The 13,965-nt window shown below is 38.5% G+C and overlaps 2 protein-coding genes across 3 annotated transcripts in view; one reads left to right on the forward strand and one right to left on the reverse strand.

Annotated features, from left to right (window-relative positions):
• st14 (ST14 transmembrane serine protease matriptase) overlaps positions 1–6,873 on the forward strand; it is a 57,946-nt gene extending 51,073 nt beyond the window's left edge. For both annotated transcript variants that reach the window (XM_073817238.1, XM_073817239.1), the window contains exons 17-19: positions 1,703–1,971; positions 2,220–2,356; positions 5,388–6,873. In XM_073817238.1, the coding sequence (XP_073673339.1) occupies positions 1,703–1,971; positions 2,220–2,356; positions 5,388–5,549 (568 nt within the window). In that variant the 3' untranslated portion in view covers positions 5,550–6,873. The remainder of the gene's footprint in view (positions 1–1,702; positions 1,972–2,219; positions 2,357–5,387) is intronic.
• A 2,659-nt stretch (positions 6,874–9,532) lies between these two features.
• Positions 9,533–13,965, reverse strand: part of kirrel3l (kirre like nephrin family adhesion molecule 3, like) — a 43,314-nt gene continuing 38,881 nt past the window's right edge. Inside the window, exons 12-15 of the mRNA XM_073817240.1 lie at positions 12,694–12,801; positions 12,377–12,486; positions 11,968–12,057; positions 9,533–11,706 (exon numbers count right to left, since the gene is read on the reverse strand). Coding sequence (XP_073673341.1) covers positions 11,209–11,706; positions 11,968–12,057; positions 12,377–12,486; positions 12,694–12,801 — 806 coding nt within the window. The 3' untranslated portion in view covers positions 9,533–11,208. The remainder of the gene's footprint in view (positions 11,707–11,967; positions 12,058–12,376; positions 12,487–12,693; positions 12,802–13,965) is intronic.

Genomic DNA, 13,965 nt, shown 5'->3' on the forward strand with positions numbered 1-13,965 from the left:
AGAAATGAAGGTTTTTGAAGAAAACAGTCCAGGATCTTTTCCATATAGTTCAATGGGAGCCAATGGGTGGAAGGTCCAATTTGTAGTTTCAATGCAGCTTCGAAGGCTTCTACACAATCCCAGCCAAGGAATTAAGGGTTTTACATAGCAAAGCAGTTGGTCATTTTCTAAAAAAAGTAAAAAATGTATACTTTTTAACCATAAATGCACCTTTTGCACTGGCAAAGAAAAGCACTGTAAGAAAAGTCAAACAACCTTTACAAAAAAAAGATTGAACAACAATAAAAATGAGATTGAGTTTTCGCTCTACCCTACCTTTTTGAACAGGAGTACCCAGATGAGAAACTAATCGCATGTGACCTTTCCCAACATGGTTACATAACCTTATTTATTATTTTTTTATTTCTTTTGCTTCGCTAGATATATGCCTTATTCCTCAGCTGGGATTGTGTAGAGCCCTTTGAAGCTGCATTAAAACTGCAATTTGGACCTTCAACCTGCTGACCCGCATTAAAGAAAAATCCTGGAATGTTTTCCTCAAAAACCTTATTTTCTTTTTGATTGAAGAAAGAATAATCAGATATAAAATGTATTTGAATGACATTTCATATCGACCTTTTGAGAGAAGATGTGTAGATTGTCTCTCCCAACAGCCTCAAATTAGATATTATATAAGCAAAATGCAATAATCAGATAATTGGTATAACATTTTGGTAATAACACCCACCTCTAGTGTCTTTATTGTATAGTCATTTGAAGATAAAAAGCTTCCCAGTGTGCTTTCATAAGCTTTTAGGGTTTGATTGAATTTAAAAACAATTGTTAAGTTGCTGCATCATCCACAATGTGATAGTTCAATGTGAGTTTCTGTCAAATTACATTTATAATGGTTTTGAGTGCCCTTACATATTGACCTTTTAAAACATTTGATTCTGAAGCATTAGTTTCCTCCAGAATTAAAATTATATGATAATATACTCACTCCTGTGTCGGCCAAGATTAAGAAATTAAGGTTTTTGAGGCAAACCATCTAGGATTTTTTCCATATAGTTCAATGGGAGCCAATGGGTGGAAGGTCCAATTTGCAGTTTCAAAAGGCTCTACACAATCCCAGCCAAGGAATTAAGGGTCTTACCTAGCGAAACGGTCAGCCATTTTCCAAAAAAAGTAAAAATGTATATGCTTTTTAACCACAAATGCATCTCTTGCACTAGGTCTGCGTCCACAACTACATGATGTAGGCAGAAGTACTGACCCAGTGTTTACAAATTGAACATGTAAGCAAAGTCAAACACCCTTTGCAAAAAAGATTGAACAACGATAAAAATGAGATGAGTTTTCGCCCTACCCTACCTTTTTGAACCAGAGTACACAGATGAACAACTAATCATGCGTGACCTTTCCAACGTGGTTACATAAAAAAAAAAAAAAAAAAATTTAAATACTTTTTAACCTTAAGAAAATGACAGATCGCTTCGGTAGATATATGCCTTATTCCTCAGCTGGGATTTCGTAGAGCCCTTTGAAGCTGCAATTTGGACCTTCAATCTGCTGATCCCCAATAAAGACCACTATATGGACCACTCAAAAACCTCATTTTCTTTTTGTCTGAAGAAAGAATTATCTGGAAATTAAAATTCAGGAGTGAACTGATCCTTTAAACAAGTAACCTCCAAAACAACATTGTGTCTATTGCCCACAGCTACAAAATGACATCCAGCTGGTCGACGTACAGTGGTCTGCGGGACCAAACCATTCAGGATAGTGTTCAACAGCGCTCTTTGAAAAACATCATCACCCACCCAAACTACGACCAAATGAGCTACGATTATGACATCTCACTGCTGGAACTGAGCAGTCCATTGAACTTCACCAACACGGTGCATCCCATCTGCCTTCCGGCGTCAACCCACGTCTTCTCGGCCGGTAGTTCCTGCTTTGTTACGGGCTGGGGCACGCTCCGAGAGGGAGGTGAGACAGCTTGTGTGCCTGAGGGCTGCCCTTTGCATTTGGAGTTTTTCTTTCCATGAGATACCTTTTGGAATTTCACCTCACAAGTTTGACATTTATCAATGTCTCATGTCTCAATGTCACTTTTCACACAAGTTTTGTGATAAGACTTTGTGGAAGCACAATGTTTCAAACACCCATAATTAGTAAGCATGCTCTTGGGTATTAGATTTGTCTCATAGGACTAATGTTTTATGTATGTGTTGTAGGAAGTGTTGCACAAATCCTGCAGAAAGCAGAAGTAAAGGTGATTAATGATACAGTATGCAACATGGTGACCGAAGGTCAGGTATCCTCTAGAATGATGTGTAGCGGCTACCTCACCGGAGGTGTGGACGCTTGTCAGGTAAAAACACTTCAACTTTTTTTTTTTTTTTTTAATGAAAACACTGAATCTAATATTTTCATTTTTTGTCCTGGGCCACTTGCAATGTATGTAGGAATAAATCAGATATGTGCTGATTTTTTTTTGCAAAGTAACTTGAGACTGCCAGGTCAAAATTCTTAATCTTGAAGTAAAATATTGTGACTAATTCTTATAATAATCCAAATAATAATACAATTAATCTCTCTTGCACATACCAAACACTACACATAAACCAAATCAGTGTTGGGGGTAACGGATTACAATTCATGTAATCAGATTACTTAGTAATTAGTAAGGGAATACATTATTTCTAAATTCACAAGAAAATAGTTACTTTTATAAGTAAGTATTTTCCCATTTATTCACCGACAGCTCTCCTGTCCCATTTTGAGAGACAGATTAGAGGCACTTCCTTCAGCCTGAGGCTTATTAATTTTATTTTTGATGTAAAAGGGCCTTTACAGTTGTCAAAAATATATTTTTGGGGTTTTCTGTTATTAAAAAATAAATAAACAAGCCCAGCCCTGGTGACAAAAAGTAACTCAGTAATGTAATGCATTAGTTTTCATAAAAAGTAACCAACACAATTATTTACTTTTAATGGAGCAACACAATATTGCCAATGCATTACTTTTAAAAGTAACTTTTCTCAACACTGGACCAAATTGCATATACAATCAGTTTACATAAACCTTGCAGAATCTGCAAAATGTTCATTGTTTTACCAAAATAAAAGGAGATCATACAAAAATCATGTTATTATTTTATTCAGTACTGACCTGAAAAAGATTTTTCACATAAAAGAGGTTTACATATAGTCCACAAGAGAAAATAATAGTTGAATTTATAAAAATGACCCTGTTCAAAAGTTTACATACTCTTCATTCTTAATACCAGGTTGTTACCTGAATGAGCCATGACTGTGTTTTATTTATTTGTATTTTTTGTTTAGCGTTCATGGTTCAGGTCCCACAAATTCTTTGGTTTTTCAGCATTTTTGTGTATTTGCACCCTTTCCAACAATGACTGTATGATTTTGAGATCCATGTTTTCACACTGAGGACAACTGAGGGACTCATAAGCAACTATTACAGAAGGTTCAAACGCTCACTGATGCTTCAGAAGGAAAAAAAAAACAAAGCGTTAAGAGCCGAGGGAGTGAAAACTTTTGAAACTGAAGATCAGGGTAAATTTAACTTATTTTGTCATCTGCGGAACAAGTACGTATCTTCTGTAGCTTTTGAAAGGCAGTACTAAAAGGAAAAAAAACATGATATTTAGGCAAAATAAGAAAAATGTACAAATCCTATTTCCGTTCAAAAGTTTACACCCCTGGTTCTTAATGCATTAAGAAGGTAAAAAGAACTGATTAACAACTATCACCAAACAAAAAAAAAACAGCTGTGGATCATTCAGGTAACAACACATTATTACAAATCAAGTGTACGCAAACATTTTGAACTGGGTCATTGTTATAACTTCAACTATTATTTTTAGCTTGTGGACTATATGTAAATGTCTTTTACGTGAAATATCTTATTCAGGTCAGTACTAAATAAATAAAAAAAACATGCATTTTGTATGATCCCTCTTATTTTGGTTAAATAATTAGCATTGGTGTATTTCATTAAAAAAGGTCCATTATCAATAGTGTAGCAATATATGAAAATTTGACATTAAATTTTGCTGTGTTCACACTTCAGCATGGACGGACTTGAACTTAATACGAAATTTGCCTAGAGAAATCTTTAACAGATTCCTAGTAAAATGACTCTTTTGACCACATTTCATCTGTAAAAATGTGTTGAACAGTAAATGTTGGGCTGTTATACCACTTTTTATTTAAAAGGCATTTAAAGGCTCAAAATTGTAACACCCCCCACTCAAACTGTGAGTTGTCTACAACATGTGCGAAATTACACATGTATTGAATGCTAATGAATTCAAGGTGGTTTAATAGCCATTTAGATGCATTGTCAAGCCCAGAGTCTTTTTCGTCCTGTTCTATTCATTCAGAAACACCTACAGTACAAATATGACATGAGCATAATGCCGTCAAAGTGTTCAGCTAATGTTGTTGTCTTCCTGCAGTGTGTGTACAGCCTCGTAGTGGAGAAGATTAATTATTCTACCTTGTTCCCTGATATTTAAATGAGCTGATTTCCATAATTTCTACTTCTATCTCACTTGTTATTCATCTTGCTTTCCTCTTCTGAACGCTCCGTGCGTCTCTCTTATTCTGGGTGTAATCTTCTTAGTGTGCTTTTCTCTGGCACAGGTTCCGGTCCTGGTCTTGTGTCTCCTTTCTATCTCCGCTATAGGAGCTCATAGATTTTGTGCACATTCTCTTTCTCCCTCTCTCTCTTTGTGCTCCATCCTTCTCACCCTCTGTAATATTCTTTCATTCATTTGGTTGTTTTGTCTTCCTCTCTCTCTCCTCTCACCTCCCAATTCAAATATGCTTTATTGCCACGTCTGTTTACATTGCAATATTGGCAAAGTAATTAAGAGCCGAATTGTTTTACACACAAAACAAATCATTCAGGAATAATAGTAATGGAATGAAATGACACAGTAAATAAGCAGCTTAAATTAGAGGTACAAAATAATAAATGATAAGTGATTACAATAATAATTAAACCGTTTGCGATTGCTTCGCACACCCTGCTTTTTTCCTTCCTGTTTTTCACCGAGGTTCTCATAAACATAATCATCACTTCATCTCCTCTTCAATTTCAAGCACTTTATTTGCATTTTATATACAATATTGCCAAAGCTTTAATACACACAATAAAAAACAGGAAAAATGAAATAAATAATCACAATATACAATAAAAATGACGTAAACATTCAGTGATGCATTAAAGAACATTCTCTAGAGTAGATCAACAGGCAACTCTTGAATACGGTGATCAAATATGTTTAGTTACATGAGTGTCCTCCATGCGTTTCATCGAGTTTTGAAAAATGCACAATGATATTTAAAGTTTTTTTCGTTCGCCTTCCACAGGGAGACTCGGGCGGTCCTCTTGTGTGTCGTTCCGATGTTGGCAAATGGTTCCAGGCTGGCATAGTGAGCTGGGGAGAAGGCTGCGCTCGACGGAACAAGCCTGGCGTCTACACGCGTGTCACCAAACTGCGGGAATGGATCCGTGAAGTCACAAACATATAGCGGAGCCTGGACCTGCAATCATATGACAACCAAAGCAGAAGAACACAAATGTTGAGTGCCGTGAATATTTAGTACAGTATGTGTGCCGCACTCACACAAGCAAAATACAGAAGAAAAAAAAAAAATCATTTGAATTGAACTTGCATATGTTTCAGACCACCTGGTCGTTTTCATAATGGCACTTTCATTCAGTATGACTGTTTGGTTGTTATGGCTTCTGAATGATGTTTTCCATAGCTGTATCAATCTAAAGTTGAGTTCAGCTTTAGTCAACCAAATAAAAAGGTTCATAAAATACATGCAGATACCACTATAATGAGAATATATATCAGTGTGATGTTCTGTTACACTCGTTTGCCAACTCTTTGTCACGCAGTTGCAGTTCCATTTGTCCATAACTGATTCCTTGAACACTTAAAAATCAGACTGTCTTATAATGAGACTGCCAGCACTTACGACCTGCTGGAAGTCATGTTATCTTTATGAATTATATCCTTTTTCTTCTGCTCAAAACTTGCCTTTGTTCTAAAGACTGGACTTTGTCTCTTTGAAACAATGACTTTTGTGTTTCAGGCTTTGGAGGTAGCTTCACTCCCTACATTTTTTCCCTTTAAGCGAAGGTCAAAAGCTACTTTGCAATCTAGAAATTTCTGTAAGCATCCCACTCAGGCTGACCTTCTTTTCTCACATCTGTGTGATCTCGGAACCTCGGTGCCAAAGCTCTGAAATGGAGGATTAGGTAAAAATAGGATATTTCCGTCATCCATTTGCCAATACAACCAAGGCCAGAATAGGTCACTCACTTCTGCTGCATGTTAAAGTTCCAGCCAATCAGTGTCAGCCAGGCAGGATGGTCTCTCCTTCAAAGAGGCCTGAATGTATCAAGGAATCTATACCGCTGGTTCCTCATAGACTTGGCAAGTTTCTTTCCCATGGAAAGTCCACTTGCTTAGTAAGATTTTCAGGCTTTGTAGTGAAGTGACTTAATTTCCCAGGAGATACAAGAGACGTTTGCTTTATTTTGAGAGATGTCAAGCAGTAGATGCTGTATTTGTATACTACAGAAGTTTTATAGAGCATCATAATGTGCAATTTGACCTATTGAGGGCTTGTTAGGCTTTTATTTTAAAATTGTGTAAATTTCAAATAACTTTAAATTGTTTTGAACTGCAATGATTATGTATGTCTTTAAGTGTCTGGGTGACTAAATGCTTTTTGTATTGTTGGTCTTTTCTGTTTTGTTGTTTTATATTTTAACACTATGTTTTAATGTATGCAAAGAGTATGTTTTCTTGACAATAAAATACATTATGGTTTTACATGACTTTATTTTAAGCTTTTTCCTCAAAATGCAAAATGTAGGAAAGAAAACCATTTCATCAGCTGGCCTTGGCATAAACCAACTTCAGCGTTGACTCCAACAATTATTTGCCCATAAATCAGGTCTCCTAACACCATATGAAACAAGAAAGCCTCAGATCTGCTCTTTTCAGTTGATAGGAGAAAGCCTGACTTTGTTACTAGATGTAAATGCATACTTGGTTTTGACCTTGCACCAATTAAAAAGCTGTAGGTTTAATTAAGCATTGCATTGCACTGCACTGTAACAGTTGTTTTAAATGCTTGACAGAGTATTGAACTTGGGCTAATTACATGCCAGATTTGACCTTGTGTGAGCTTTAGATTGGTGTTCAACCTTTTATTTCATCTCAAATCGATGTGTTAACAACTGTTGCACTCGAGCATGTTGCACATTAATACGGTATCTAGGCAACCGAATGTCACTATCACGTACTACCTAATGGAAAAATGTAATTATCATTGAAACAAGCATTGTGGTATACGAAATACATGATTGAAATCTAGCTAGCCGTTAGTTTAACAAAAAATTCCCGTTACAGTATCTTGTGTTTATTTAGGTACTGTCTGACACTGGCAGACATCTGCATCTTGCGTTGTAAATATTTTACATAAGTGACGCAAAAACCGCTTGGCAGCTGGCGCGCTTAGGTGAGTGGAAAACTTGTTTAGCGATCGTCTGTTGTTTGTGATTAATTTGACGTTTTAATCATGTAATCTAGAAATACATCAAATTTATTATCAACACGCTAATCATTTTGTCAATATATTTCTTATTTTCAGCTTCACAGGACAGCAGGTACTGCGACTGAGAATTTACCTCAGGTGAGAAACTACCTCAGAAAACCATGGCTGTATGAGATAACCCATAATGCACTGTGAGAGTCGCGCGCCGACTGAATTCCCGCGTCTCGACAGACGATGGCGCCCGCAGCTGAATCATCCATCTGTTCATTTTACAACGCGCTCGTCCACTGCGTAATGCAGCGTACAACACAGGTACAAATTTGTTGTAAATTGATTATTAAATTGTTTAACCAATGTTTATACATAAACTCCTTGACGTAGTTCAAGATAAATCCTTTAATCTTACTACTCGAACTGTCCGTTTTAAATGATTGTTAAACAGTAAGCAATATGCAAAAGCGACAGTCCTTCAGGTGCGCTTAGTGTCCGAATTCACTCACTCGTTTTCATTCACTCCTTCAAGTGAACTGTACTAGTGGACTAATGTAGGGAATAGCGAATAGGGTATAGGGGGCGATTTCGGATACAGCCCATTTACTTCGTGTCCAACGTTTGTCGGGAGATTAGGCAACTAAGTTGCCACCCGTCCCTTAAAATACGGAATCGTCCCGTATTTGAGAATGAAATTGCGCGTCCCGTTTTGAATCAATACGAGATGGGTTTTGTCCCGTATCTTTTATCATTTTTTTAAAGCAGCGTCTCATGCAAATCATCCCACACGCATTTTATGAAGGTGCCTCCTTTCCTACTTTTGATTGGGTAATACTTGATGTTATCGTTAGTTTGATTGGTCTTTTTAACTGTCCTGTGAGGAGGGCGGGTCTTTTAAGCAGAGTCTGCCAAGTCTAAAAATCATGGAAATAATGTGTGGAAGCTGCTAAATCATATAGGTAAGGACTTAGAAGGCTGCAATATTTTGACAAACTAAAGTTAATAGGTGGTAAAGATGCGTACAAGCAGTATTAATTAAGATAGTAGCCTAATATTTCACCTACCTAACTGGAAATGATAAGAACACAAATGTTGTCAAGATTCTTGCCATTGAAATCCCGGTTCAGTTCAGCCAACCACAAACGCATTTTGTTCCTCAGTTTTTCGCTCTCTTCTCCTTGCTTTGTTATAACTTTTAGCAGTCTATAGTAGTCCAAATGTTTTTCCCGGTCTGATCTATTAGTACAGCCCAAAACATGACAATAATTGACCATTTTAAGCAGCGATGATTACCTAAATATGTGTGTTTCGTTCGGTTCAGTTCGGTGGCATTGTTTACATTCAGTGCCGCCAATATGGCCGATTGATGACGCATCATGAAAACACTCTTTTTAAGGATAACGATAGTTTTAATTTTTAGTTATTAGGTTTGCACATTATGTATCTCTACCCATTTTTGTTGAATTGTTTTTTTTTTGGCACTGTTCGTTGTATGTGAGGGATGATGACAGCTGATGGAAACATGACCCCGAATTTACCAGAGTAGCCATCAGTTCATTTGTTTAATGCTGAGTACGTGTTTATGTCTTCCAACGCTCCCTGCGGTGAATCTCGGCATGACATGATGAAATCTGAGAATCTGGGTGACACGACAAGATAATGTTGTCACACAACACCCGCTCCGTCAGCGCAATATTTGGTTGCGTTGGGGGAGACGGCCTGTGCCTGCTATGTTTGATACGCAGACAGCGGGGAGGCTTGGGAATCTCATCCGTCTTTATTAAAAACCCTGCTGTCGCCGCGGGAATAAGAGAATCAACATAGGCATCACTGCTAATTTATGTATTCATCAACTCGGCAGCCCCGGTATTGTTTGTCCTCATTCCCTCATGACATTTGACAAGACCCAGCGATGTGTGCCAAACTCACTCCAGTCAGAGCAGATATTATTTGAAATGGTTTTATTTAAATATAAATATGTGTACAAAGTTACAAGCAACAATAGCTCATTTTTAGCAAAAAAAAATTATTTGAACATTATTAAAAAAAGAAACGGAAGGAAAAAGTCAATTAGTTGTGTAACACCTTTCACCTCTCCAAAACTGATAAGTAGCATGGGGGTAAAAACCATCGTGAACCAAATAAAGTCAACTCAAAGATATAGATATATGCATTATATAATATAAAGGTACTTTACAATAGAGCAGCTTACACGCTGTACATTAAGGCTTATATAAAATATAAAAATAAAGACAAGCAATGTTTTGTTTCACCTATCTTACAGTTCATTTTAACTTTTTTTAATCTTTCCAATTGGAGCCGACCATTCAGGCTCAAAGGAAAATGGCAGTATGGAAACCTCCAAATGCAGGTATCCAAGATCGAATTGACATAGGGTGCAGTAAGCGGTTTCTCACACAAGGAACAAACAGATGAGAAGAAATGCTGAATACGTTCACGTACACACATCATCTGCATGCAACAGACAGGAGTGAATTTCCCAACAATTTGTACAGTCATTGAAGTGGCTCTAAGTGGATATGGACAGTACTGCATTTAACTTGCTATTTCTTTTTCGCTTTTTTTTTTTCTTCTATGTAAACATGTCGGTGCTACCTGACGGTGTCAGCCATGTCAGCATGACATAACAGTCACCTTGGCACACTCTGTATTAAATAACATACAGTGGTCACGTAAGGAACATTACAAGATTATTACTGCACGCCGCAAAGCCGTGCTGTAATTTAGGTTTGCCGTACATGGCTTGACTTAAGAAACCGTGGTCCTGAAAAGGGCTCTACTCTGAACTCTGCAACAAATCCTTGAGAGTATAGCTTAAAAAGACCGCACCTCTAAATTTGCTTCTTTGGGGATTGGCCAATCTTGGTTCCATCAAACAGACAGAAATATACTTTATGGATTTTGTCCATAATTTAGTTTTTTTGTTTATCAAAGCATTCCAGTTTCCTGCACTGGTCCATTGAGGCTTTACATAAATACTCTCTTGCGAGCCCAACAGCAGTGCAGACTGCAGATAGAGCTTCTAAAGAAATATCTTAGGGTGAGCGCATGCGCTCTGCTTTCTTCTGCTCCCCTGCTTTGTGGATTGAACCTTGAGCCACTTTGTGTAGGCAAGACCTGTTGTCATTGATACACAAATGTGCTTACAATTCCATCAGCATGCCAACAAACACATTTTTTTTTTACTTTTTTTTTTTTTTTAAAGTTCATATCACTTTGATTGTTTTAGCGTAGTGAGTCCTCGTGCAAAGGTTAGTTCATGAGGACACCTTCCCTTCTCCACAGCACTGCTTTCCTTCTCCAAGATCTAGAAGGGTCAATGCTGGAGCCTTTTTAATGGAAATACAGTGCCATAGAGACAAATTGTTCAACATTTGATTTGGATGAAGAAAAACAGCTTGATGGTGACTTCCAAGCTTGAGTGGCACGTTGTAGTTCTTTCAAAAGACATCGATCCAACATTCACTTCAAAACAGCAATGAAGCTTTCCCGCCTCTTCATTCTCAGTTTACAGTTTGCTTAATCCTTTCTGAACCCTTTCAGAAGAAAGTCCTTGTGACGTTGATCATGCCAGACCCTCAGAGGGTCTTAAAGGGAGTCATCACACATGAGTCTGCATGCGTTGTTGCGAGGGCCGTCCGTAGTCAGACTGCTGTGATGACACCTGCGAGGATGCGTATGAGAATCGAGAGGAGCTGGACACCTTGCTGGCCTGGTCTGAATGCTCATACCCATCAACCTTCTCGTAGGAGGCGGGTTTGACGTAGCTTGTGAAGGCACGGCCATAGGTGGCGGGGAGGTAGGCTGAGCCTGCATAGAGTGGCTCCTGAGGGTAGATGGTGGGAGTTTGCTGTTGTTGCTGTGGTTGTTGTGATTGTTGTTGCTCATAGGTGGTGCGTGTGGCAGGGGTGGTGGCGTAACGCTGGGAGAAGTCATAAATCCGAGGCTGAGTGGAGTGCTGGCCGTATAAGGGGCTTGGCGAGGGAAGCTGGGATGGTGTGTAGACTGGCCGAGTGTTAGGGACAAATTCGGAGAAGCCAGTTCTTGTAATGTGGCGGTCCTCGTGAGCTCGCACATTGTAGTAGCCATTGGTGGGATCCTAGGAAGAACGAAAGAAGACATTGTCAGATAAATAACAAAATTTTGTACAGAATGAAATGCATGCTAATTATTTTAGTAAGGTACTAGCTAGATCAAGAATTGTAGGTTTTCTTGAACAGGATCCAAGCTTGTGGTGCAATACAAATATGATCTCAGCAAGTTAGTGTTGTTAAGTACAATAGTTTCCTCAAACCTTTGAAAACAACCTTTTGCTTTTATCAGATTAGCGATCCAAGTCATGCTTTGTGAAATGTAATACCTTGATATCTGATCTCTCATCATCCTCCTCTTCCAGCAGGTCGCTGTGCTCTGTGCGAGAAGTTCCTGGAGACTCACTGCTGTTGGGAGCCTGATAAGAGTACAGAGATTTGGGTTACAGACTGCTTGGTGGATATGGTATGTTAAATGTCATGCAATCACAATTAATATTGTCCCTAGCTGGTCTACTTGTGAACAAATTATCAGTTTTTTATAATAAATGACTTAAGTAGACTTTCTCTACATATTTTAGGCTTGATAGATAAACTCAACTTTTGCCTAACATTTAGTTTTCCTACTGAGTATCCCATTTCCCTCAGAAATCAGGTAATGTATTATAAAATTCCTTCCAGCATTTCTATCTATTAGGCCATTCTAAGTATTTCTTTCTTGTTTCAAGGGTGACTTACCATAGGCTCCTTCACATCCTCCTCATCGTCGTTGCCTCTTGCTGCGTTGTGGTCACTGTGCACGATTTGTACGCGGATGTCGCTCTTAGACAGGCGTGTGCCCTTTTTGCCTGGGTGAGGAAATAGCGCAGTGTATAGAGATTAATGAGGTGAACGGTGGGAAGATTTCCAGAGAGGTGAAAAGGTCAACACTGCTCCAGGCAAAGAGGTGGCCCCATAATTAACCTCTGTCTAGTTAGTTCGTTTGATTTCTACTGTATCATGTTTTTTGAGGAGAGAATAAGAACTCTCAGATAACATCTGACCTTTGACCTCACCTTTAGCAGTGTGGCGGCAGCAGATGGAAACCAGGGTAATGACACAAACGATGAAGACACAGCCTCCGCCCACCGATGCGCCGATGATGATTAACAAGGGGAGTGCCTCTGGAAGGGAAAAAGGGAATGTGACTGAGCTGGATTACATTTATTATTATATCTACCTCTTCCTATATCTACCTCTCCAGTTGCAGGTTATGCAGATCATCCAATTTCAGGCTGAAATATATCATATATTTAAAAAAAATTGGGTAAATGTCTTTGTGCAAAATATATGTTCTTTTTTCTTCAAAGTTTAGGGCTAAATTATGACCCAGGCTTGTTCTCGACATTTTTTGAGATGATTTAATTTTATATTATCAAAAGGTATGTTGGATCTCCAGCTGATTGAAGAAAAGCTTGCTGCTTGTCAAACGCGTTCTACAACAAAGCTCTTTTTCTGAGCCACGTCCACACTCGAGTGCAACATATAGAAATTCATCTAGTGTGATCCACAGTGGCATCACAGGACCAGGCTATTGTCTCTAATCTCTGGTGGAAGAGGGGTAACCAGGCCTGACATGCAGCGAGGCAGCCGACAGTAATCTAATTAGAGATTCCAGGAGATAGCACTGTCTGCCTCTCCAGAGACTTGGCTCTGCTGCCTTGATGCAAATTGCTGGCGAAGACCTTATTTTTGGTGTCTCCCAGTACAAAGGCTCAAGCCGTCTACCACGCTCTTAGTCTTATTTAAGCAAATTTAAGCCGGTGCACTATGCATACAAAATGAAACGGTCAGTGAAGCGTCACATACCCATGCCGTACATTAGGTCTTGATTTAATTCATTCAGGCTCAAAATCTATATCTTTGTTATGGAACGAATGTATTCATTAAGTGGACCATCTCCTGATTAAATGATATTGATTTGGTGGTGTATAATTAAGATAAGCACAGGGTTGCAGGGTGTTTTGAGATGCGATTCCTGCATAGAGCTGACTCAAACTGGATTACAGCTCGTCATGACTAATCTAAGATAAAAGGCACCAACTCTAAGGTGGACGAACGCTACAACTTACTGTCAGTGTTTTAAAATCAACCATCCTTCAATAATTAAAGCGACGGTGCCAAAAGAGCTTGGCCCATCCACAAATCTAAAACTCCTGCCACTTTTCTCACTTTACTTTCAGTTACTTGCTTCTCACCCCTCAAATTCCCCAAACACTCACTGGTCTACATTACCAGTCGAAAGTATGGACACACTTGATTCTTGAGAAGTTTTTGATTTAGAGGTT

Source organism: Garra rufa, chromosome 14, assembly GCF_049309525.1.
Source record: "Garra rufa chromosome 14, GarRuf1.0, whole genome shotgun sequence".
NCBI classification, from domain to species: domain Eukaryota; kingdom Metazoa; phylum Chordata; class Actinopteri; order Cypriniformes; family Cyprinidae; genus Garra; species Garra rufa.